Source organism: Callorhinus ursinus, unplaced genomic scaffold (assembly GCF_003265705.2).
Source record: "Callorhinus ursinus isolate GAN/ISIS: 27379988/994484 unplaced genomic scaffold, GSC_fseal_2.0 scaffold4, whole genome shotgun sequence".
Lineage (NCBI taxonomy): Eukaryota > Metazoa > Chordata > Mammalia > Carnivora > Otariidae > Callorhinus > Callorhinus ursinus.
Genome location: NW_027397066.1, coordinates 134,219,457 through 134,243,108, shown reverse-complemented (window position 1 = coordinate 134,243,108; position 23,652 = coordinate 134,219,457). Strand labels below are relative to the sequence as shown.

At 36.3% G+C, this 23,652-nt stretch overlaps 1 protein-coding gene across 13 annotated transcripts in view; it reads right to left on the bottom strand.

Moving 5' to 3' along the window:
- The window catches only part of RAPGEF2 (Rap guanine nucleotide exchange factor 2), a 233,008-nt gene that overhangs the window by 113,602 nt on the left and 95,754 nt on the right, over positions 1-23,652 (bottom strand). For 12 of the 13 annotated variants that reach the window (XM_073892442.1, XM_073892436.1, XM_073892439.1 and 9 more), the window contains exon 4: positions 23,194-23,277. In XM_073892442.1, coding sequence (XP_073748543.1) covers positions 23,194-23,277 — 84 coding nt within the window. Of the gene's footprint in view, positions 1-7,783; positions 7,803-23,193; positions 23,278-23,652 lie in introns of those variants that run through there. The other variant, XM_025874399.2, reaches the window with a different exon arrangement.

Sequence of the window (23,652 nt, the reverse complement as noted above, 5' to 3'; positions counted from 1 at the left end):
CTTAGAATATTCTAATGGATAGCAAACTATAAAATGCATATAAATTTTCTTCTATTATTTAACCTGCTTAGGTTAAGCATTTCTTTCACCTAAAAAGTGTTATTTAATTTTTCTAAATTTTCTTTTAAAAAATTTTTCATTTATTTGAGAGAGAGAGCATGAGCAAGGAGGAGGGGCAGAGGAAGAGGGAGAAGCAGACTCCCCGCTGAGCAGGGAGCCCGATGTGAGGCTCCATCCCAGGACCCTGAGATCATGACCTGAGCCGAAGGCAGATGCTTAACTGACTGAGCCACCCAGGCGCCTCTTCCTAAATTTTCCAATCAACTTATTCTAAATAAGTTTAAGGAAATGGTATTCAACTTAAGACTTTTCTTCTTAATTCAAGTGGTTGTGCATATTACTAGCCCATTTCTCCTGAAAATTTTTCACTAGTGAATTCAGATACAGCAACTTTGCTCTATCTGTGATAGCTCCCACCTTAACACTGAAGCAGTTTTTTTATTTTATTTTATTTTATTTTATTTTATTTTATTTTATTTTATTTTATTATGTTATGTTGGTCAACACTGAAGCACATTTATTCTGACACAGCTATATGCACACTAGAACTACGAAGAGAAAATCCTGGTGAAAATCCTTGTACAAATTAGCCATTGACTCAAAAGAATTTTATGGTAGGAAGATATTATTTGCACTAACACTATTACTTTGGAGATGAAAAGTTTGCATCCTATAAACTGTGCTATTAAAAAATACTTCCATGAGAGTCTTTTGGGAAATGAGATCCACTAGAATCTGATGAAACTGTCTTTGAAGCCACAAAAGAGTCAAGTTCTACTGAACAACACAAATATGTGAACCGTAGGAGAAATAATACTGTCCCTCAGGTAACTCTTTGAATACATGGAGCAGAAAAGGCAAATGCACAAAGAACGCAGTCTAGCAAAGGAGAATATATTATTTCATTTATCAAAAAATCTATTATTTCAAACATAGCCAAGAACCCAGAGGTAAAGAGTGGGCTCAAGAGAGACAAAGAGTAGGTCATGAATGCACATGCTAAGCCTAATGACTAGGCCTCTTGTCTCTAAAGCAAAGATGACTTACTCTTTGCTTACAAGCCAGAAGCTATCAGGTAGGAATGAACAGGGAGAGTAATGAAAAATGTTAGCTAGAAATTCACTAAGTCCGCAAAATACTTTTGCTTTTCCTATGTGATTCTTTGAAACAACAAATATGTAAACAAAAGTAAGTAAATAATCATTATTTACTAAGCTTTTTAAAATCTTGGGCCAAGTTTTATTAACTGTTTTAAAAACTCGGTTCTGAAAAATAGGTATAGAGATTAAAAAAGGAAACCAGATAGAGATGTATAAGAGATAAGATCTACCCTAGGTGATATTAAGATCAATTCTTTAAAATATTTTAGATGATTTAGTAGAAAGAAATGGAGAGAAATCTTCAAGTTTGCAAATGACATATAGATGTTTAGATAGTAAAGCACAAAACAAAGTCAGTAAGAATAAAGTACGACACATTTCACTAAGATTTATGTGAGTGCAAGAAAGCAGTAATTAGAGGATCCAATCTACACAATGAAATATCCAATGTGAAAAGTGATCAAATGCACACACCATTTAATATGACATTAAACAATAAGGGGTTCTCACATTTTAGTCAAAAGACATAAATGAAAACTAGAAGTCTTTAAAGCTTAGCACAGTAGGCTGCTCATATAATAAAGAACAAATAATACACAAAACACATCTCAAAATGATAAACACACCAGGAAGTAATAAAAAATGAAAATGACTAAACCTACTCTTAGAGAAAACCATGCAAAACCTATGAAATAGCACTGCCCCAGAAAAGTTCCTAAGGGGAAAAACACAGAACTGAAAGTTTCCAATAAAAAAATTAAGGAATTCCAAAGGGCTTTCTGTAAGATCAGGGGCACAAATTAAAAGAACACTTCTTCAGTCTTATTAATAGCAGCTGAAACTTAGTAGCATTTAGGATTTTAAAATCATGATTTAAGAAAATTTGTGAATGATACAAATTAAATAAGAATGCGGGCAACTTAAACATACCTACAATCCTTAAGGGTTTTAAGAAGTCAGAGAAAGAGAAAGAGAGAGAGAGAAAAGGAGAGAGGGAGAGAGGGAAGGAAGAAAGGGAAGTCAGAGATAGGTAAGGATTATTTCCCAGCTATGTGACTATACTCTGCTCCAAATATTCCTTGGTGCCACTTCAGAAATGGACAATTAGTCCTATCAAGTGCATTTTTTTATTAAGTCTTATAAGAGACTACACAAAGTAATCTACAGATTCACTGCAGTCCCTATCAAAATCCCAACAGCTTTTTTTGCAGAAATGGAAAAGCCAATCTTCAAATTCATATAAAATCCCAAGGGACCTACTTAGCCAAGACAGTCTTGAACAAAGTCGAAGGACCCACACTTTTGATTTCAAAACTTACCTCAAAGCTATAGTAATCAAAACAGTGTGGTACAGGCATAAGGACAGATGTATAAATTAATGAAATAAAATTGAGAGTCCAGAAATAAACCCACAAATCTAACCAAATTTTGACAAGGGTGTCAAATTCAGTCAATGGGGAAAGAACAATGTGCTGGGACAACTGTATTGCCATATTGAAGGAAAAAAAAAAAAGAAGTTGGACCCTCACCTCTCACCACATACAAATATTAACTGAAAATGATCACTGACCTAAATAAAAAAGCCCAAACCACAAAACTCTTAGGGAAAAAACTGGGATAAATCTTCATGACACTGGATCTGGTAATGGATTATTTCAGTTTTCTCTTCCAAGTTTTTATTAAATTCCACTTAGTTAACATACAGTGTAATATTAGTTTCAGGTGTAGGATTTAGTGATTCATCACTTACATACAACAATCAGTGCTCATCACAAGTGCCCTCCTAATCCCCATTGCCTGTTTAACCCATTCACCATCCCCCTCCCACCCCCCTCCTCCCCAGCACCCCTCAGTTTGTTCTCTACAGTTCAGTCTGTTTTATGGTTTGGCAAATGAGATTTTTAGATATGACACTAAAAGCACAAGCGGCAAAAGAAAAAATAGATAAATTGGACTTCTTCAAAATTAAAAACCTCCGTGCATCAAAGGACGTTATCAAGAAGCTGAAAAGAAAATCCACAGAACGGGAGGAAATATTTGCAAATCATACATCTGAGAAGTGTTTAATATTCAGAATATATAAAGAATTCCTACAATTCAACAACAAAAAGACAAACCACCTAATTAAAAAATGAGCCAAGTACTTGAATAGACCTTTCTCCAAAAAAGGTACACAAATGGCCAATAAACACAAGAAAAACCAATCAACATCCTGAGTCATTAAAGAAAAGCAAATCAAAACCACAATGAGATACCATTTCACACCTGATACTAGATGTGAGATACTAAGATCGTTATAATTAAAAATATATATATAGCAAGTGTTAAAGAGGATAGAGAACTTGGAACCCTTGTTATTTTGCTGGTGGGAGTATAAAATGGTGCAGTCACTGCAGAAAACAGATTGGTGCTTCATCAAAAAGCTATACAGAGTAACCATATGACCCAGCAATCCCACTCCTAGCTAAATACTCAATAGTACTGAAAACAAGGACTCAAACAGATTATTTGTACATCAAAGTTGACTACAGCATTATGCACAAGAGCCAAAAGGTGGAAACAACACAGGTGTTCATCAACAGATTAATATTTAAACAAAATGTGATAAATACATACATTGGGAACCATAGAAAGGACTGAAGTTCTGATACATGCTACAGCCTGGATCAGCCTTGAAAGCATTCTGCTAAACGCAGTAAGCCAGTCACAAAATGACAAATATAAGATTCTACTTATAAGAAATATATAGAACAGGCAAATTTATAAGGACAGAAAGTAGACTACAGATTACTGGGGGTTATAGGAATGCTTAATGGTTACAGAGTTTCTGTTTGGAGCCATGGAACATAAACTTTGGAAACAGGTAGCGGTTATGTTTGCACAAGCGTGATTGTAATTAATGCCACTGAATCATACAGTTTAAATAGTTAAAATGGCAGGGGTACCTGGCTGGCTCAGTAGGAAGAGCATGGGACTCTTGATCTCAGGGTAGTGAGTTCAAACCTCACATTGGGTGTAAAGATTACTAAAAAATAAGTAAATAAACTTAAAAAAATAAGTAAATAAACTTTAAAAAATAATTAAAATGGCATATTTTATGTAAGGATAAAGAGGTTGAGTTTCTTGGCAAAAATTCAGGGCCTGAATAACAAAAAGTGGTAACACTACCACTTTGACCAAATAAGAGCAAATCTTAGGGACAAAGAAAGAGTTCACTTTGATGACAGAATTATACCACTGACAAGCCTTGAACCAATCTCTTTTCTACGTTAATTAGCAATGAAGTGAGAGAAGTTGTGGGTAAAAGTTGAACCAGTAAGAAATGGGGAAAAGGTAAACAAATATTACTGAAATATTTTTGAAAAGTCAATTACACCTACATTTTTCTTTCACCCAACATTAACTACATTTTTATTTTATCCCTGGCCGTAAATTAGAGGGTAATGCCATGCTAGCCCCATCTCCACAATTCGGCTTCCCATTCGTCTTCCAAATACTCGCTGGACACATACAACAGAGTCTATATATAAACTCTATTATCAATACAGAGCTCACTAAATACAGTCCCTATTCTTACATAGGTTGTATGTAAGAATGTACGTATCTTCTACAAAAGATGAGCACACAGGAAGTTGTAAATACAGACAGAATAGTAAGTGCCATGAGTTTAACAAAAAGAATGTCATATTTGCTTCCTACAGTTGCATCTCAAACCAAAATAGATGTGTAGAACTTCCGAGTTAGAAAATCATATCATACAGGGCCTCTTGGCATTTTTTTCTTCAGTTTCACAGCTGAAAGTATGCCATAACCTAAGCTACTACAGTCAAAGGTCCTCAAACATTTAGAAAAAGGCCCCCAAATGATTATAATATGTATGACCAATGCATTCCTACTTTCCCCATAAGAACTGTCTCTCCAGTTCAATTTTCCTTTCACAATTGAAGAAACTAAGCCAACCTATCTGAGGGACGGTTAAATGAGATACCTGAAAGGACAATCAGATTCCATGACAACAGGATTCTGTCCTCCTACAAGGACCTTACCCTCTCTCTTGCTTTCTGCTATACCCCGCCTTCCGCATTCCATAACATGAAATCTAGTCTTTGGTAAGCTTGACATTTATAAGGAATAATTACCAGACCTCCTCAGGAATATTGCTACAGTGTATCACATTTACCCGTAAAAGCACAAACCCAACAACCAATGGAGAGCAAAGCTTTGTTAAAAGGTAGGTTCTCAGAGGCTGGCTAGGCTCACTCACTGCCTAGTTGAGTGAGAAAAAGACAAATCAGCTCTTGTAATTCAGAAAGCAATTCAAATTCAGCAAAATTACAAAAGACCATCAAGAGCTTGAGGGTTACCCTGGAATAGTCAAAGATTTGAATGTCCAATCTATAAAAACTAAGCTTCTGCAGGCAGCTGCTGCCAGAACTTCAACTAGTAGAACATCTGCTTCTTTGAAATGGCACTCATGATACCACACACCACAATAAACAATGACATTTTTAAAGTTTAAACTTAATTCTTTAAAGTCACGTAGCATATTTTTAAACTTTGAATTAAGTTATTTTTAAAAACTGTCTTCTGATAATTTCAGTCCTTCTGTGTATATGCATAAATATGAATACAAATGCATAATAACTTTCAAAATCAAGAAAGATGTGGGTAACAGTTATCAATGAGACTTGGCCTGAATATTTAAAAACTTGTTAGCCCTTTCTATACTAGATACCAGCCTTTCACAAAAGGCCATGAAGTCAGAAAGAAAGAGATAGGGAGATAGGAAGAAGTACGCTCTGTGTGTTTTAAGAATGCTGATAGTCTTCTGGTTCTACGCAGTGTGAAAATTTAATTACTCCCGCCTATTTTAAATTCTTCTAAAACTGTTCTGTATGAATACACTGTACAGTTTGGCTTTCAACTGTTAACCTCAATGTAATTTCAGAATGTCCTTATAATCTTACATTAAATAACTAAAGATGACAACTAAAAGTGATGCAGGTTCACTTTTGGTCAATCTATTGGTTCTCTGAGCTATTAAAAAGAAAAAAGTTAAGCTCACACAAATGATTACGGAAAAGACCACTTAGAGCATAACAAGCAGATTATTCCTAAATGCTCATGTTCCCTAAGTATAACTAATTTATGAATGGTTGCTCCCAAAACAGTTTAACAATCCCAATTTTCATTCCCATTAAGTTTCTGTATAGAACAAATTTAAAATTAAGAATTACAAATTGTTCTAAAATTGAAATAAGCTAACTTCAGTACTTTTACAGGTGCAAAATGCAATGACTTTATAGTACTAAAAATACGCAGACAAAAAATTACTGTAAGTAATTCGTCTTCTACATAATGTAAAATAGAGAAAATTTTAATAGCCTGATAAACCTTCTTTCAAGTTCAAGACTCAACCAGAAAGCACAAATGGTTGAAAATATAAAGGCTTGGGGCGCCCGGGTGGCTCAGTTGTTAAGTATCTGCCTTCGGCTCAGGTCATGATCCCAGGGTCCCAGGATCGAGCCCCACATTGGGCTCCCCACTCCACGGGAAGCCTGTTTCTCCCTCTCCCACTCTCCCTGCTCGTGTTCCCTCTCTCGCTGTATCTATCTCCATCAAATGAATAAATAAAATCTTAAAAAAATTATAGAAAATATAAAGGCTTACCTAGTTTTCATAAATACCTTTGGTAATAATACACCAGACAGGGTATTGAGGGATCTTACTCTGGTAAGGCCGTCCTGTCTTAACTTGCTGTGACCACATTTTCCCCACCCAAGTTGAGTCAAGCGCACTTTCCACCAGTGTAAGTTTCCACGAAAGGCAGTTGCTGAATACAGAAGCTTCTTCTAACAGTGTCCCTAAACTTGCCCTTTGTATGGGCCTCCACATTCTTGTTGTACGTCAGAACTACTCAGTGGAATGCAATTCCTCAGTATTGGAATGTAAACTTATTCATGTCAGGCTATACCCAGCGAGGGAATACACAGCAATCAAACTGAGATTATACTGGTGGGCAATCCCAATCTATAAAATGATTTAAAATGTAATACTCCAAGATACCAATTTTTCATACCTATTTCTAAGTAGTTACTAAACTGCACTGAAAAACTTACCATAAAAATGCATTCAATCTTCTTAAATATTTTGCCCTCACTCATTAGTTTAACCAAAAGGGAAAAAAAAAAGGTAACAGCTATTTAAAACAAAAACATATACACACCAAGTATACATACAAGTTACATGTGTGTGTAAACTACAAATTGTTTCTAAAGCATGGCCTTTAACAAGCTCATATTTCAGAAGTAACTATTTGGAAAACTACATACACACTTAAGAGCCTCTAAATTTCTTTCGAGGTTCATTTAGAAAAGTTCTAACAATCATCACCCTGCACAAATTAACGGGGGCGGACTGCTCCACAGCAAATCTCAACATTTAACCTTTGCTTAAAAGAGAGCAACAAGAAAAAAATTACAAGCGAAGGCCTCATAAGCTGTGTCTTCTCCTCTGTCCATTTCTCAGCAGCCTGTTGTCTACTCAACGACGGGAAAAGTACTAAACATTTGCTATTAGTACTATTAACATTTTAATTCATTTAAAAATAAAAAAAATCTAACCTGCACTGTCTTCATATCTTTGAAGCACCAGTAACAGCAATAGCGCTGCCACCTTCTATAGGAGCTCTTTTCTCTGCAGCAGTGAGCACTCCCCATTTCCCTGTGTGTTTTCTCTCAGTGAGTCCATGCGGCTGTAGCTTGTGCAGAAAGCCAACATTCCTTCTGAAGGCTAATTTCCTGCTTCGATGACCCACCCACCCCTCCTGGCTGCAGTTATGTGTTACGCATGTTGTATGGGCACTGTTTCCGCATACCAGCCTCATGACCTCAGCGGCTGCCTGACAGACGCTCTTTATCAATTTCTATTAATTCATTATCTACTCTCTTGTAAGTCAAGGGCAAGTAGGGAAATCTGCAATGTCTGCTCTCCTAGGAGTCTTCAAGGTCAAATGCTTAGATGTGCTCAGCAGCGCAATTTTGTTATTAGAATTTATCTAAGCTGTACTACACACATTGCTCTCCACCAAAGGGAGGCTGAATTGTATACCCCGCTTGAGGGATTATCATGGAACAAACTAGCATACATTTAAATCAAAACAATGTGGGAAAAGTTGAAAGAGGCTGCTTTTGGTCTTGCTTATCCCTTCAAGAGAAAAAAGGTGGATCTTACCTCAGCTGTACTGGGGTGGAGAGCAAGCAGTTTTTCTCTCTTGCCACAATCTAAACCAGCAAAGGACAGTGGTGTGATGATGACTACACTTTGGTAGTGTCTATGTCCTCGTGACCAAACTGCTACAGAACAGCTCAGCTAAATTGACCTGCTGCTATCAGTCTAAACAGTGGCACAAACAGGTCTCTGCTGATCACAGTGCTTTGTACACAGATGGCAGCTGATCAGTTTGTATAAACGTCATGGTCCACAACAGCTTTCCCCTTCAGCATATAGACACATGCCTTACCCAAAATGCCTTTGTTAAATGGTCACCATTTCATCCTGCAAAGCTCATCACGTACAAAGAAGCTTAGCTCTAACATCTTATTTAAAAATTACCTAATTTTCGTAAAATTCATTAAACAGGTAAAATAAACAATTACACTAAGAAATAACCAAACAGATCTATGTAACTTGTTAACGAGAAAGATGGTAGATGAATTCGTATGAATGATTCAGACTGGCCCTTCACCAGGAAGAAACTGAATGGTTCTCAAAAATCAAGCAAAGTCTCAACCATGCAGCTGATATTCTTTAAAGGCTTACACGAATGGCACCAAAATCTAGCCACTAAGCTCCCCAAAAATCTGGCATATACCATAAACGAAGCTGAAATTGTAGGTATGTCCTTGTAAGACAGGACCCGAAAACACAAGTCACTTGAGTAATATCATATTCGTAAAATTCTTAGAGGTTAAAAAAACACATTTACAAGAAATGAAAAGCATAAACTCAAACCCATATGTAATTTCTTACAAAGATATCAGGTAATAAAATGTCAACTAATTTAATTCATCTGAATAAAATGTGGACATCTCTCATAAACCATATTTATTTTGTTTTACCTTGTTTTATAAGTACTTGTTCTAATTCTACCAATAAGTAGACAATCCTGGCAATATTGATTAATCTGTTTCAGATCTTCCCTTATAGACCGAAGTAGTAAAAACCTACTACTTATCAGCAAAAATAAAACACTTAGGAATAAATTTAATGAAGGATGCATATGGCCTGTACACTAAAAACTACAAAAGGATACTCAACCATGAGAAGGGAAATAATAGAAGATGTAAATAAATTATGAACTATACCATGTTCATGGTGTGGATGGCTTGATATTGCTGAGAATAAATCTTCCCAAACTGATCTATAGATTCAGTTCAAATCTAATCAAATCTGAACAAACATTTGACACTGACCAGCTGATTTTAAAACTTATATGAAAAAGTAAAGATATAAAAGAGCTAAAACAATTTTGATAAAGAACAAAGTTGGGGATTTATACTACGTGATTTCAAAAGCTACTATAAAGCTACACAATTGAAGACAATGTGGTCTTGATATAAGAACTGACATGTAGATGAGGGCGCCTGGGTGGCTCGGCTGGTTAAGTGTTCGGACTCTTGATTTCAGCTCAGATCATGATTTCAGGGTACTGAGACAGATCCCTGCCTCCGGCTCCACCCTCAGCAGGGAGTTTGCCTGAGATTCTCTTTCTTCCTCTCCCTCTGCCCCCTCCCTCCCACTCTTGGGCCCTCTCTCTCTCAGATAAATAAATAAATCTTTAAAAAATAGTTCACTTAATATATGTCAATCATACTTCAACAAAAAAAGTTCACTTAAATTAGATAATGATTATAAAACCTAGAAGACCCTATTCACAGATAACTCTTCATTCTGTGTTTCTGAAATTATATGTTAAAAATCAGATCAGGTGGGTGCCTAGGTGGCTCAGTTGGTTAAGCGATTGCCTTCGGCTCAGGTCATGATCCTGGAGTCCCGGGATCGAGTCCCACATTGGGCTCCCTCCTCGGCAGGGAGTCTGCTTCTCCCTCTGACCCTCTTCCCTCTCGTGCTCTCTATCTCTTTCTCTCTCTCTCAAATAAATAAATAAAATCTAAAAAAAAAAATCAGATCAGGTGACAAGGTGGTAAACTGAAACGGTTTCAAGATTCTGAATAACAAGTAATCATTACTTTAGACTATATAAATCATCTTGGCAGCAGCAGACCTCTGAGATATATATATATATATATATAAAAATACATGTACAGGCACAGATATAAATATATTGTGTATTATATATGATTTAGAATGAAGTTTTCCTACTTGTAAAATTAAAGTATATTTTATTTGATGGTTTTTTAGATTCATCTTAATAAAGCAAAAAATAATAAAAATAAAACATAGGGAAGTGACAGATTTTGACCATTGCCTCAATATTTTAAATTATCTGAAAATGTTTAAATTAAGAAATAAACATTATCTTAAAGCTGATAAACTAAGCAGTTTATAGCTATAAAACAGAATAAGTCATCAATAAAAGACAAAGTAAAAATAATCTTGAAGTGTAGGACTAGAAAAAATTTAGATGAACGTATAACTAGGAAAATACAGTTACTTAATATTTATATAGATCTATAACATATGAACATGCAATACCAGAAATTATATTTTATATTTCATTGCAAAAAACACATAACCTCTATAAAGCCATAGATAAGTGGCAAAGTAAGAAACACCTAAGGAAATAAAAATTTTTTCATATTTTCAACTTACAGTTCAATATTCTCATCAGTAATAAATACAGAAGGTAATTTTTAAGCACACATTACATTTATTTAAATTCTAATATAAAGATGGCAATACACATCTAAGCTATTACTTTATTTCAACTATCTTAATTCTTGAGGTACGTTTAAACAATTTCCAGTACACTGAAAAAATCAAGTGCAGTACCTAATATAAAGTCATTTTCTTTAACATTCAAATATATGATTGTTGCCTTTTATACATATATGTACGTATATACAATTTAACTCATAGTGAAATAGAAGGTCCCTGAACTATGATTAATTAGAAACCTTTATTTTAATAAATATATTCCAATTTTACCAAGTATAATTTGTTTCATATCACAATCTTTTTCTTAGTAATAACATTCTTACTCCTATTTACTGTTAAGTGTTCCCAATACTGAAAGTATGCTTCTTTAAAAAAAAATTTTTAGTTGATACATATTTTAAGACACTTTGAATGCATACAGGTGAAATGGTAATTCACCCATTCCTCCAAACCAAGCCCCCCCACCCCAAATAACACAAATAGGGGTCGTGAGTTCCATCACACTTAGCAATAGATAAGCAAATCCTGCTTTTTACAGAGAAAAATATTGTATTTCATTGACACACACATCAAACTTTAAAACCTTTATGAAATAAAATATTTACTTTTGCAACAGAACTCCAAACATCACTACATAGAAGGACATCTAGGGTGAACTCTCACACACTCATTTACACCAAGGATCACAAATGACAAATTCCCTGACTAGAAGATTTCAAGCATCAGATGACCTGGGATATCATATCAATTATACTACAAACGAAAACATCAGAGTCCCTCTCTTTAAGGCTACTTACATTGTTAAGACACTACCAATGCCAATTTTCCAAGGACTATGAAAGCCTGTGCTTATATCTGTGAAGTTGTAGTTATAGCAACCAAATTCCCAACCTGATCCAGCAACTAAACTCCCTCTCTAGAGAATAGTTTTGCTCGTGTATCAGGTATCCCATCAGAATATGATTTAAAAAGGGGTAGGGTTGGTCTAAAAAATGCTCAAAATCATGTTAGCTTTCCAAAATGAAGATGCTTCATCTTGAAGCAGAAAGTACAACTAATACCTGAAGGGGAACATTTTAATATAGTCCATTGTATCTCTTACATGTCTACTCTATTCCTTTAATTTAGACATCTACCTTATTTCAAATTTCACACAGGATATATTTGTATCAAGTGAAACTAAACTCTTCCCTCAATATTACCAGCTGTGGTCAAACCGAACTCACGTTTGTTTCTTAAATTTTATTTGCCTTATTTGGAACCCTATCCAGCATTTCCTCAAAAATCTTTAATATATCATCTTTACCTTATATGTGTGTGTCATGGGAATACCTGGACTCAAGTCAGCTCTAGATACGACAAGTAGAAATTATAGATGATATAAGCCCTGAAGCAGCATGAATAAGCTGAAGAAGAGTATGATCCTAGGGCTGAGGGAAAAGAATGATCTGGCAACGAAAAATAATGAACAAACTAAGAGAATGTGAGGGGAAACTAAAAAGCAAATGTAGCAGAAGACTGCTGATGGTCCATTCCAATATCCACTCTCCTCCTCCTCCTCCTCAGGATATTTTTATATTATTATTTTTAGTGGGCACATTACATAGCAAAATAAAAGACTACTTGTGTTAGACTCCTGGGTAACCTGAAGTGGCCATGTAAGTACCTCTGGACAACATGATATAAAAAGAAATGAAGTTTCAAGGAATCTGATGGGGATGGAAGTTAACTTTTTTGTTTTCCTGCCTTTCCTCCTGCTTCTAGTTCCTACTGCAGATATGACGGCTAGCATTCATCAACCATCCTCCGCTATGAACCGATGCTGAAATCGGCAGGTATGTGTAAGCAAGTAGAGAAGAAGAGTGAAAGCCTGTAACCTTTTCAGATTGTGGAGCCACCAGACCATCACAGACCATCTACCTTTAGGGTTCTTTTGCGTGACCAAAAAAGTAGTTCTTGCTGTGTTTATGCAACTGTTTTATATAACCAAAACTAATTGTAACTAATGGAGTAAGCAAAATATTCAACAAGACACCATTTGCCCTTCTCCCCCTCCTTCTACACTCCTGAACAAACTGGCCAGAACCAACCTCTCATGAGCATCGCCAGACTCCCTCCTTCCATCGTGTTGCAGCCTCCTTCTTTTCTCAGACTTTTCATCTCGATACTATCCAGACTTTCAATACACCATAGGTTATTGAAAAGTTATTTCTAAAAGGGAAGATCTTAGCATAATATTGTTAAACTCTTTTTTAAAGGGCAAGTTAAAAATATAATCCTGAACCAATAGGATTCAACAAATATTTATGAAAGGGCTGCGATGTGCTAGGCACTGGGAAAGCAAAGATGAGTAACACAGCCCATGCCCTTCAAAAAATCTTACAGTTGAGTATGGATAGGGAATGATTAATCCCTACAGGAATACAAGGGTAGGACTCCCAGAGAAGAAAACATGCTGTTTTCACCAGCAGATGAAGAGGAGTGGGAGTGCAGTAGCCACAATGAGATGGACATTCCAACAGCGAGAATAGCCTGGCAAAGGTATGCTCAGACCACAAGGGTCGGCTTGGGTGTCTGGAGAGGGTAGAAGGAATAATGTAGGTTGGAGACATTTTGAGCTGCCCTAAACATATCACTAAGAAGTCTGGATTTTATCTGTTTGGCAGTTGATGGTCATTTAAGCTCATTATGCGAAGGATCAAGGAGAAAAATTCAGTGCTTTGAACAATGATATGGTGACACTATGGGAGAAATACTGAAGGCATATGGGGAGCTACTTTAATAGAGCAGGTGACACCTGAACCAAGCCACCGCCAGTGGGGATGGAGGCAGCTGATCTGATAGATACTGTCATTTCGAACTCTGAAGTGTTTGCTTAAAAAAAGGAAAAACAATTGTCAGGGGAGAAAAGAGAGGTCAAAACTGAGACTCACATTAATTTCTAGAGTAGGTGACAAACTATTTATTAAAGCCAGTATTAGAGACAGAAAAAGCAAGAAGTGAAGCACACTTGTAGGAATTTGTTGCTTTCCATGTGTGGTATCTAGAGTTCAAGGGACCTGGAGCAAATCCACGTAAGGAATGCGTGTTCCAAATACACCCTTAACTCCTGCTTCCATCTCTCCCTTTACTGTATGCACTGACAAAGCACAAACCCCAGTGACACCCAACTACCCACCTTCTCCATGCCTGCCCCTACACAGCCAAAAGTAGCTAGGACATACACACGCACACATGCACACGCGCACACACACACACACACACACACGCACACCTATGACCACAAATACCAAATGGGCACTCAACACTCCCTTTGTTTCACAACTTCTCTCTCTTTTGTCAAAACTCCTAAATACCCACTATCAAACTCCCAAATCTACCCAATGACCTATATAGCTTTTATCATCAGCTTGCAAAGAAGGTGAAGCTCTTTCACTCCTTCCAAAGCTAACACCTTCCCCATTGTGGGTCTCATCCACTTCTGCAATTACCTCTCCTCTTTCTGGTATCATCCATTTACCCCTCTCTCCTGGAGCCTTTCTATCAACATACAAATACATACTAGCATCTTCTAGTTTCACAGAAACAAACCTCTCTTTACCTCACAAACAACTCCCAGCCCCCACCCCATTTCCCTGCTCCTCTTCACAATGAAATTTCCTGTAACAATGAAGTTTCTTTCACCAGTTCTTATTTTCCCATCGTCCCCCGCAACCAGCTCCACCACTTACTTCACTGTGACTGGTTCACTCAAGTCACCTATGACATGCCAGTGGCTAAATCCAAAGGTCACATCTCTATTCTCACCTTGCTGAATCTCCTTGCAGCACCCGACAAGCTGACCTTCTCAAACACTTTTTATCTCTTGGCTTTGGTGACACACAGGCAGGATCCTGGTGTTTCAACACTATATTCTGGGTAGGCACACAGAGGCAACTCAATGCTATTTTAGAATGAATAAGATAGAAGGATACGCATATTTAACTGAAGACAAGCAATTTAGGACAGAGGTCGATAGGACTCATTGATATTAATTAAGCATCAAGTTGAAGACTCCGTTAAAAGGATATAACTAATAGCCTAGGGTACTGTTTGGTGCTAGAAATCAGTTCTAGTCATTATGCTCATCACTTTTGATAACCCTTTTGGTAAACAATTCTCCTAAGATACGAAGTTGTTAGGACACTATCCCTTGTAGTGATTAGGTTTAACAGGCTAACATTTTAAAAGAACAATACATTTATCACTGATTCTTGGTAACTATCTGTTTAACTTAATGAATCTATGAAATAGAATGCTTGTGCAATCTCAATAAAGTATGTCAGTTTTGTTTTGTTTTTTTAACAATTTATGTATTTGAGAGAGAGAGAGTGCAAGCGTAGTGAGGGGGGCAGAAGGAGAGAGAATCCCAAGCAGACTCCACACTGAGCATGAGTCCTACTCAGGGCATGCTCTCATGACCCCGAGATCATGACCTCCACCAAAACCAAGAATCATATGCTTAACCAACTGCACCACCCAGGCACCCCAAGATATGTCAGTTTTTTAAAAAACTGTCACTGGATTAGGTGTAGGCAAAACAACTACAGAAGACTGACAGGAAATAGTCAAGTCCAATAAGCCTGACACACACACACACACACACACACACACACACACATACATACACATTCATGCATATATGTGTATATTTTAATCTAATTATATATACAAGGTTATGTGTGTGTGTGTTTATATTTATAGATCAAATTGAACATTTTTAAGTTAAAATAGAAGTATGTTTCTGGGGTGCCTGGGTGCCTCAGTGGGTTAGGTGTCTTGACTCTTGACTTCAGCTCAGGTCATGATCTCAGGGTCGTGAGATGGAGCCCTACCTCAGGCTCCAAGCTGAGCGTGGAGCCTGCTTAAGATTCTCCTTCTCCCTCTGCTTCTGCCCACCACCTCCCCAAGGTCTCTCTCTGTTTTTTTGTTCTGTTTTGTTTTTTAAAGTATGTTTCTATGATTCCCTGCCTAACCAACTATTTTCATTAACTGGCCATCTACAGACCCCAATCACCCGCTCCTGCAAAATAATGTGGTAATGGGCTGTATGAGACAATGTCTGAGATAAGTGGTTCTTATAACTTATTAGCCCTTACTAATTCTTCTATCATCCATTAACTTTAGAATATTCCAAATATGAATTAAATAAAATCTTATGGTTTCTTAGAAGAAAGGAAAGAAGAGAGGGAAGGAGGGAGAGACAATTTTTTCTTTTAAAGAAATAAACAACTTTTAGTAATACTGGCTATAAAGAAAACTTCTGAAAAACTTACGTATCATGTCATTTGATCCTATTATAAGTTACTGATGTTTCCTCACGTGAGAAGGAAGGTATATAGAACCAATACATTACTTTAAAAACCCAATGAGGGCAGTTTTAAAATGAGTTAAAGTTTTTCTTTTTCTTTTCTTCTTTTCCCATTCCTTCTTTAGTAAGCATGATTTCTCTTCCTTGCTTAATCTATGCTACCATTGTTGTGATTTGGCCAGTAACGGAAGGTAAATCTTACCTGTAATGTACAATTTCCAGAATTCTGATCCTCACCTTTCCTTCATACCATTTGGATACATTTCATGTCCAATTTTAAGTTCCATAACATGACTCACCAGTGAGTTATTTTTTTTTAAGATTTTATTTATTTGTTTGGCAGAGAGAAATACAGCAAGAGAGGGAACACAAGCAGGGGGAATGGGAGAGGGAGAAGCAGGCTTCCCGCGGAGCAGGGAGCCCGATGCGGGGCTCGATCCCAGGACCCCGGGATCATGACCTGAGCTGAAGGCGGACACTTAACGACTGAGCCACCCAGGCGCCCCCAGTAAGTTATTTCTTAAAAGCCATATCCCATCTCCAATAAGTCATCATATGATTTATAACACATTTGTACTTTCAAGAATATGATTTTTCTAATCCTCTACAGATCTTTATATGAAATAAGGAATATTTAGTTGTGTTTTCAGTCCCTACCAGGTAATATTTCCATTGTTTCACCCTCTTCTATTATTGGAAAAAACTAGCAAGTTTCAGAGCAGTCAATTAACTTATCATGCAGCACTGGCAAGCAGGAAGTAGGCCTGTGATTTTTAAACTCAAGTAGCTCATTGTTTGTCATGTGAATCATAATGAGAATAGTATTTTAGCCTCTCAGAACTGATTAGTTAAATGTCTTGTTTCCCCACTTAGCCTCATTATAGCTGCCAGCTCTAACTTAAAATGTGATTATTGAGAGTACCATAGCATAATTTTAATTTTTAAATTGTGGATACATTTGGTATCAATGAAAGAGAAGTGCTACTTGTAAATGGACATAGCCGACATGATACAAATAAATGATGTGTGCATTTCTCCCAACCTCTCATCAATGTTTTGTGACACCTAACTTACCAACAATCCTAGCCTTTCCAACCAACTTATGCAGCTTTGTAAACTAGACCTCTCATTAATGCCACCATCGCCAATGCTTTTGCAACTAGTTCACCCCCCGAAGTGCATGTCTGTTCTAGATAAATGATCCTATTCTTGTGCCTCCACCCAAGCTTTTGCTTATGTATGAACTGTGGTCCTTCAATCCTATTTCTGTGCCATCACTCATGATCTTCACTATGTCCAGACTTCCTTTGCAACCACTATCCAAAAATCTAAATCATAAACTTAACTCAAAATTCACTTCCTTAAGAGCAACTCTTGATTACCACATACATTAAAACATCACTAATCTTGGAAGGGAATTTGCATTCTCTGTGGTCTTTGCTGTATCAATTTACACTGTATTATCTAATGACACCTAGGCAATTTTTTCATGTTTCATATAAAAACAGCCTCAACTCCCCAACCAGATATCAAATTACGTGACAGCAGGGAGTAGACCATTTTGCTTCTTTTACAAACTCCATAGAGACCATACAGTCGGACTGAATGCCACTTTCAACTACTATTTGAAGTGACAGGGAAATATGCCTCAAAATTTAAACTCTACCAAACCTACTTTAGAATGAGAAAGAATAACCCATAAATATGAAAAGGGCCTATGAACCAATCCTAAATTTTGATGGCATTTCAATGTTCAGCAGTTTCCATGGAAAGTGCTTTGCCAGTTATAGACATAACCTCTTACTATACTTCCAACGTACAGACTACTTCTCCCACTACGTCTGCTGCCTGACAACCTGGTAGTCTCTACCCTTCTTTCCCCAATTCCTCTGGCCCCCAGCTTTGATTACAACCCATTTCTTGGCATCTTCAAAGTTTCTAGACTATGGCTAGCTTGGGCTTATCTTTTCCTTCAAACTTACAGCCCCTGATACAAAGTGAAGAGATTTGTTTACTAATTGCTCTGTATGTAAAAAAATATAGGAAGTTTTTAACTATCAAAGCAATAAAAATAGTACTTATGCTTAAATATGGTATCTATGATCATTTCTATTAAAAGGCCCTTCCTTGGAGGCTTCTATGATAAAATTGATTCTATTGAGAAAATTATGTCCAACATTTTAATAAAGTCGTTTTTTTTCCCAGGATTGTGATCAATGTAAACCCAAAGGAGAGTTTTACAACAACGTTTAAATATCTAGCATTCTGTTTTTTGCAAACAAATGTAAAATGATTGATAAATTACTAGAAAAATATTCCAACACTACGAGTTAATGTAGGTAAACTGTCTTCTTTTCTAACAATCCAAACAGCAAGTGAAAGTTCAGAGGCACAGTCTAAGGCTATCTTTATTATCTACATTAAAATGTTCAGCCTTTCAAAGAAGCCAGCAGCCAAAACACAACATACATATCAACCCAAGTTATTAAATTGTGATTTTACTACAAAGTAGGTCTCAGCATTCATAGGATGGGACAATTTTAAAAGTGAGAAAATGTCAAGTATATAACAATTTCTATTAAAGTTCCATAAATATGCTGATTTAGATCACATTAGGACAATGAACATTATTAATATCTTTCTCCCATTATGTAGAATAATCGAAAGTATATTAAAAAAAGAACCACTTCTAAACCTGCAACTTTATATAAGACAATTTTCATCATTGCTTTCCAGCCTCACTGTTGTTGCAAATGATGCCTTTGAAAAAATTGGGGGGGGATTACTTCCTCAAAATATTTCACCACCCTTTGCCTGTCACTGTCTTAACAGATCAACTTACTATTACCGTGGACACCACCTGCACAACTCAGTGGCTACCACCGCTTTGCTTATAGGATTGGAAAACACATCCAGTTTACACTGTTTCTATATTCATCTGTGACAAATGTCCCCTCTGACATTTTCCTAAATGAAAATGAAAATAACCCTTGCTGCTTTCCTAAATTACCCTTGCTCACTATCTTTCTGATCAAAGAAACTGAATTTATTTTAAATAAGACTTTCAGAAAAACATTACTATAAATCATACACTGCTTCAAGACTACAAATTTTACTCCAAATGAGAATTTAGCCCTATCTTAGGGCAACATTATATGTAACAACATTATAAATGACATTATAGCCACGTGTACAAATACCAGTGTTTCAAAAGGTGATACGTTTCTAATAGATTTACAGTAAAGGTCATAAAAACATTTATACCACTTAAATTGCTTGAAATGGGAGTAAGTGGTCACTGATAGTCTCAAAGGAATTAAAAGACTCCATAAATGCTGTAACTTATCACAGAAAAAGATTCATGTTTCAACAATTACAGTAAAGGTATGCAACCGCAAGAACCTTTATCTGTCTAAAAAGAAAACAAAATTTCTTTTTTAAAACCATAAAATGCTGATCTAAATGTCAACTGAGGAATTCAATAAAGCAAATGAAATCTGGAAGTCAAATGACAAACTTTTGCAATGTATATCATCCTTCTCACTTGATGATATCAGGTGTCAAAGCAATGTCATGAGAATTAGTTAAAAATATAAAAAAGTTTTTCGAAGTACTTTGATTCAAAACTAACTGTTCAGGGTAAATTAGCTGTCAAAATGAGTTGAAACTTTTAAGAGAATGAGCTGGTTACTTATTATATATACCAATAAACAATTTCCAGACGAACATGATAAAAATTCGGTAAATGTGAGGAATAATCTGTGAACTAGTTGTTTCATAAAATCAGACTGTTACTACTACCCCACCCATACTATTCTCTAATCAAACCTCAACATTTTCTGGAGAAAGAAATATATATGAATCACTAATGTCAACCTTTAGCATAGCACCAGCAGAGACTCCTTATTAAAACAGTTATCAGTACTATTCCTAAGGCAACATCACCAAAGGAAACAAACAACTTAGAGCAAGTGTCACAGGTGCAACGTGAAGAAATAGTCTATATATAGTACTAGTTGTCATTCAGACTGAAACACCATTCCTTCCTTCATCCCATTAAAGTACTGGCTTGCAAGCATTTGACATCCAGCCAGAGAAAGAGTAACTTATGTCATCTTTTTAAATAATTAGACATAGAGTCCAATGTGTTCATAAAATAGGTCCGAACTGCAAGTCCTCTTTCTTCTAGAACAGCAGTTTTCTGAACATTAGGTTCCCTTTCCAGAAGTTAGAACAAGCTGTTACTTGACTAGCTAATTATGGCTGGTAGTCAAAAAAGATCATCACAGGCTCCTTCACTGTTCTAGGACCTCAGTCTATAGATTCTGTTTGCACAACAGACCTTGCATCAATATAATGAAGTCATTAACCTCTGTTCTCTTTTAAGATGCATAAATTTCAAATCACAGTCATTAAAGCAATATTTATAATAAAAAGTATCAAAAATGTACCCTTACATTTATTAACTAAACTATGGAAAGTTCAAATAACTGAACAGTTAAACGGGCATTAAGATGCATAAAGTGTAAGCCTTTTAGAGTTTTTAATATTACAAGGCAACATATATATGTACACATATTCTTTAACTGAAATAAACAAGATATTAAATTGTTTATTAAGTATGCTCTTAAGTATGTGGAATGCATACATGTAAGACTAGATAGGAAACCACTAGAATATTACAGAATGATTTCCTGGATAGGAGATTATAAATGATTTTTTCCTTCTCTTTATCTTTGCTAATTGATATAGTAATTATTATTACTTTTTACATTAAAATTACATATAATTTTAAAAATATAACAATGTTTAAATATCAATTGCCTATACCTTCTTCCAAGTTCAGAAATACAGTTAGAGTCTCCAAAAAGGGACAAAAATGAAGGTCCTGTATTTGAAGAAGAGTGTTGTTATTCAATTCACCATTCCTCTGGGAAACAGAATTCCTAGAACTACAGGAGCTGGTTCATAGGGACACTCCAGGCTTCCTGGGCACAACTCTAGGAGGTACAACCACCCACCATCCTCTCCTGCCAGTTTCCTGAGCCATAAAATGAAGATGATAAGCATACTTACCTCAAAGGGTAGTTGCAATATTAAATGATTTCATATATAGAGATATGCTAAATACATATGTGTGTGCATATATATATGCAAATAAAATGCACATATATTTAGCATATAAAATGGTGACCTGGTAAATAGAAAGCACTATCAAAGCCTTAGCTATTTTTCTATCCTCATTTTATTACCACTACAACGATTACGACTTCTCTTACTACTACTGCCCCCACCAATGCTATCACCATTACTCTAACTATTGCTACTCTAAGAACAACAGACAAACAGGCAATAGAGCCCCTCTCCCTCATGGGGCCATTTTCCAAAGAGAATAATGCCTGCCAATCTGATCTCGGAGAAGGAGAAGGGCAAAAGAGGCATGGGAATTGCAGCAGAGCTTGTTTTTCAGTAGATGCAATGTGCCCCTGGCACTCTTTCACTACATTCTGGCCTCCAGAGGCCATCCCGGTGCCTTCTAGTAGCACACCCAGGCCTGTATAAATCACCTCTTCCTGTCTCACTGACTGACATTTTATAAAAGTTTGTTCATATCTTTAAAATAGATTCTTAACATCTCTCTGGCCCATTCAGAATTACTCAAGAATATACCTTAATATTTCTGTGAGAGAGTTAGGTTACAGAAGGGTGGGAGTCATTATGCTTTAATAAGTTTTGTCAATTTAAATATTTATTTAGTAAATTTAAATAAAGATATTTATTTATTTTTTTTTTTTTTTTTAAGAGAGAGCGAGAGTGTGCATGGGCACACAAGGCGGAGGGGAGGGGGCAGGGGAGAGGCGGAGAGAGAATCCCAAGCAGGCTCCACACTCAGTGTGGAGCCCAATGTGGGGTTCCATCCCACAACCCTGATCATGACCTGAGCCAAAATTGAGAGTCGGAGGCTTAACCGACTGAGCCACCCAGGTGCCCCTTAAAATCAGTTAAAATTTTAAACACTTTAGTCAAAATAAAAATATTTAATTGTGAACAATAAACAATTGGGGTAAAAAATAACTAGTAAGAGTGGCTGAGTTCCCTCTGCTGAGTCAGGGAACTTAAACATAGGCAGCCACATGTGTAACAGGTAAGTCCTAACCTTCTTTGGTCATAGCTGATTGGAACTAACTACACATCTGCCCCAAGCCCAGCCAATCAGATTGTAGCCTGAAGAATCCAAAGAAAAGATATGGGCACTACAGTCAAATGACATCATCATTAGGGACATAAGGTCATAAATCAACAGTCAGCACATACGAATCAAAATCGGAGGAAGAAAGGCATTAATAGCCTTAGAAAGTGGAAGCCAGTCGACCGACAAATGCAAGGATGAGAGACCATATGGTCCTGAGAAGCAGAGAAGTCAACAACAGTCCCTGGCTTTCTATTTCCAGTCCCATGTGGTCTCAATGAACTTTCTTTGCTTCTCTTTAGATGTTTATGAGACTGCCTGTTACAGAGGCAGAGATGAACAAATTTGCCCTAAACTAGCCTGAAATGTATATTCCTGTAACAAATGGACATGTCACCAGCCATCTTTTTGTTCTTTTCCTTGGTTAAAGAGATTGGAATAGTGTTTAAGCATCAAATAGTCCTTTCTTAAAGACAGACGCCCCAAGATACTACCCTGCTTTGTGTCAGCAGAAGAGGAAACAGGAAAAGAAGAATTCTGCAAAAGGATTTTAAGCTTCATGGATAATCTATTACAGAATATCTATACAATACCTGCTTCTTGGAAGAAACATGGATTCCTTAATGAACACGGAACCAGAGAGAAGTATATACCAGCAGGTCCCAATATCATCAGGACTGGAAAAAAAGATAATAAAATCAGATAATTATCTAAGACAACAACAACAAAATCAAAACACACACAGCACAAAGTATAGTACCCATGTTCCTTTTAGAACCATGAAGAACAATGAAATAGCATAAAACAAGTACATAAAAATACCATTTCATTTTTTAAATTATCTTTTATCTCAAAAATAAGTTGAAGATATTAATCAGTATATTTAAATGTTTTAAATGTTCCTTAGACCTATTGAACCTACCATCCCAAGTTTTAGCTTTTTAATTTTTTTGACTAAAAATACTTCCCCTGCTTCATAAAACAAAATATAAAGAGGTAAACAGTGAAACTCAGTCTTCCCAACCTTTTCCTAGGTCTACCAAGCTCCCACA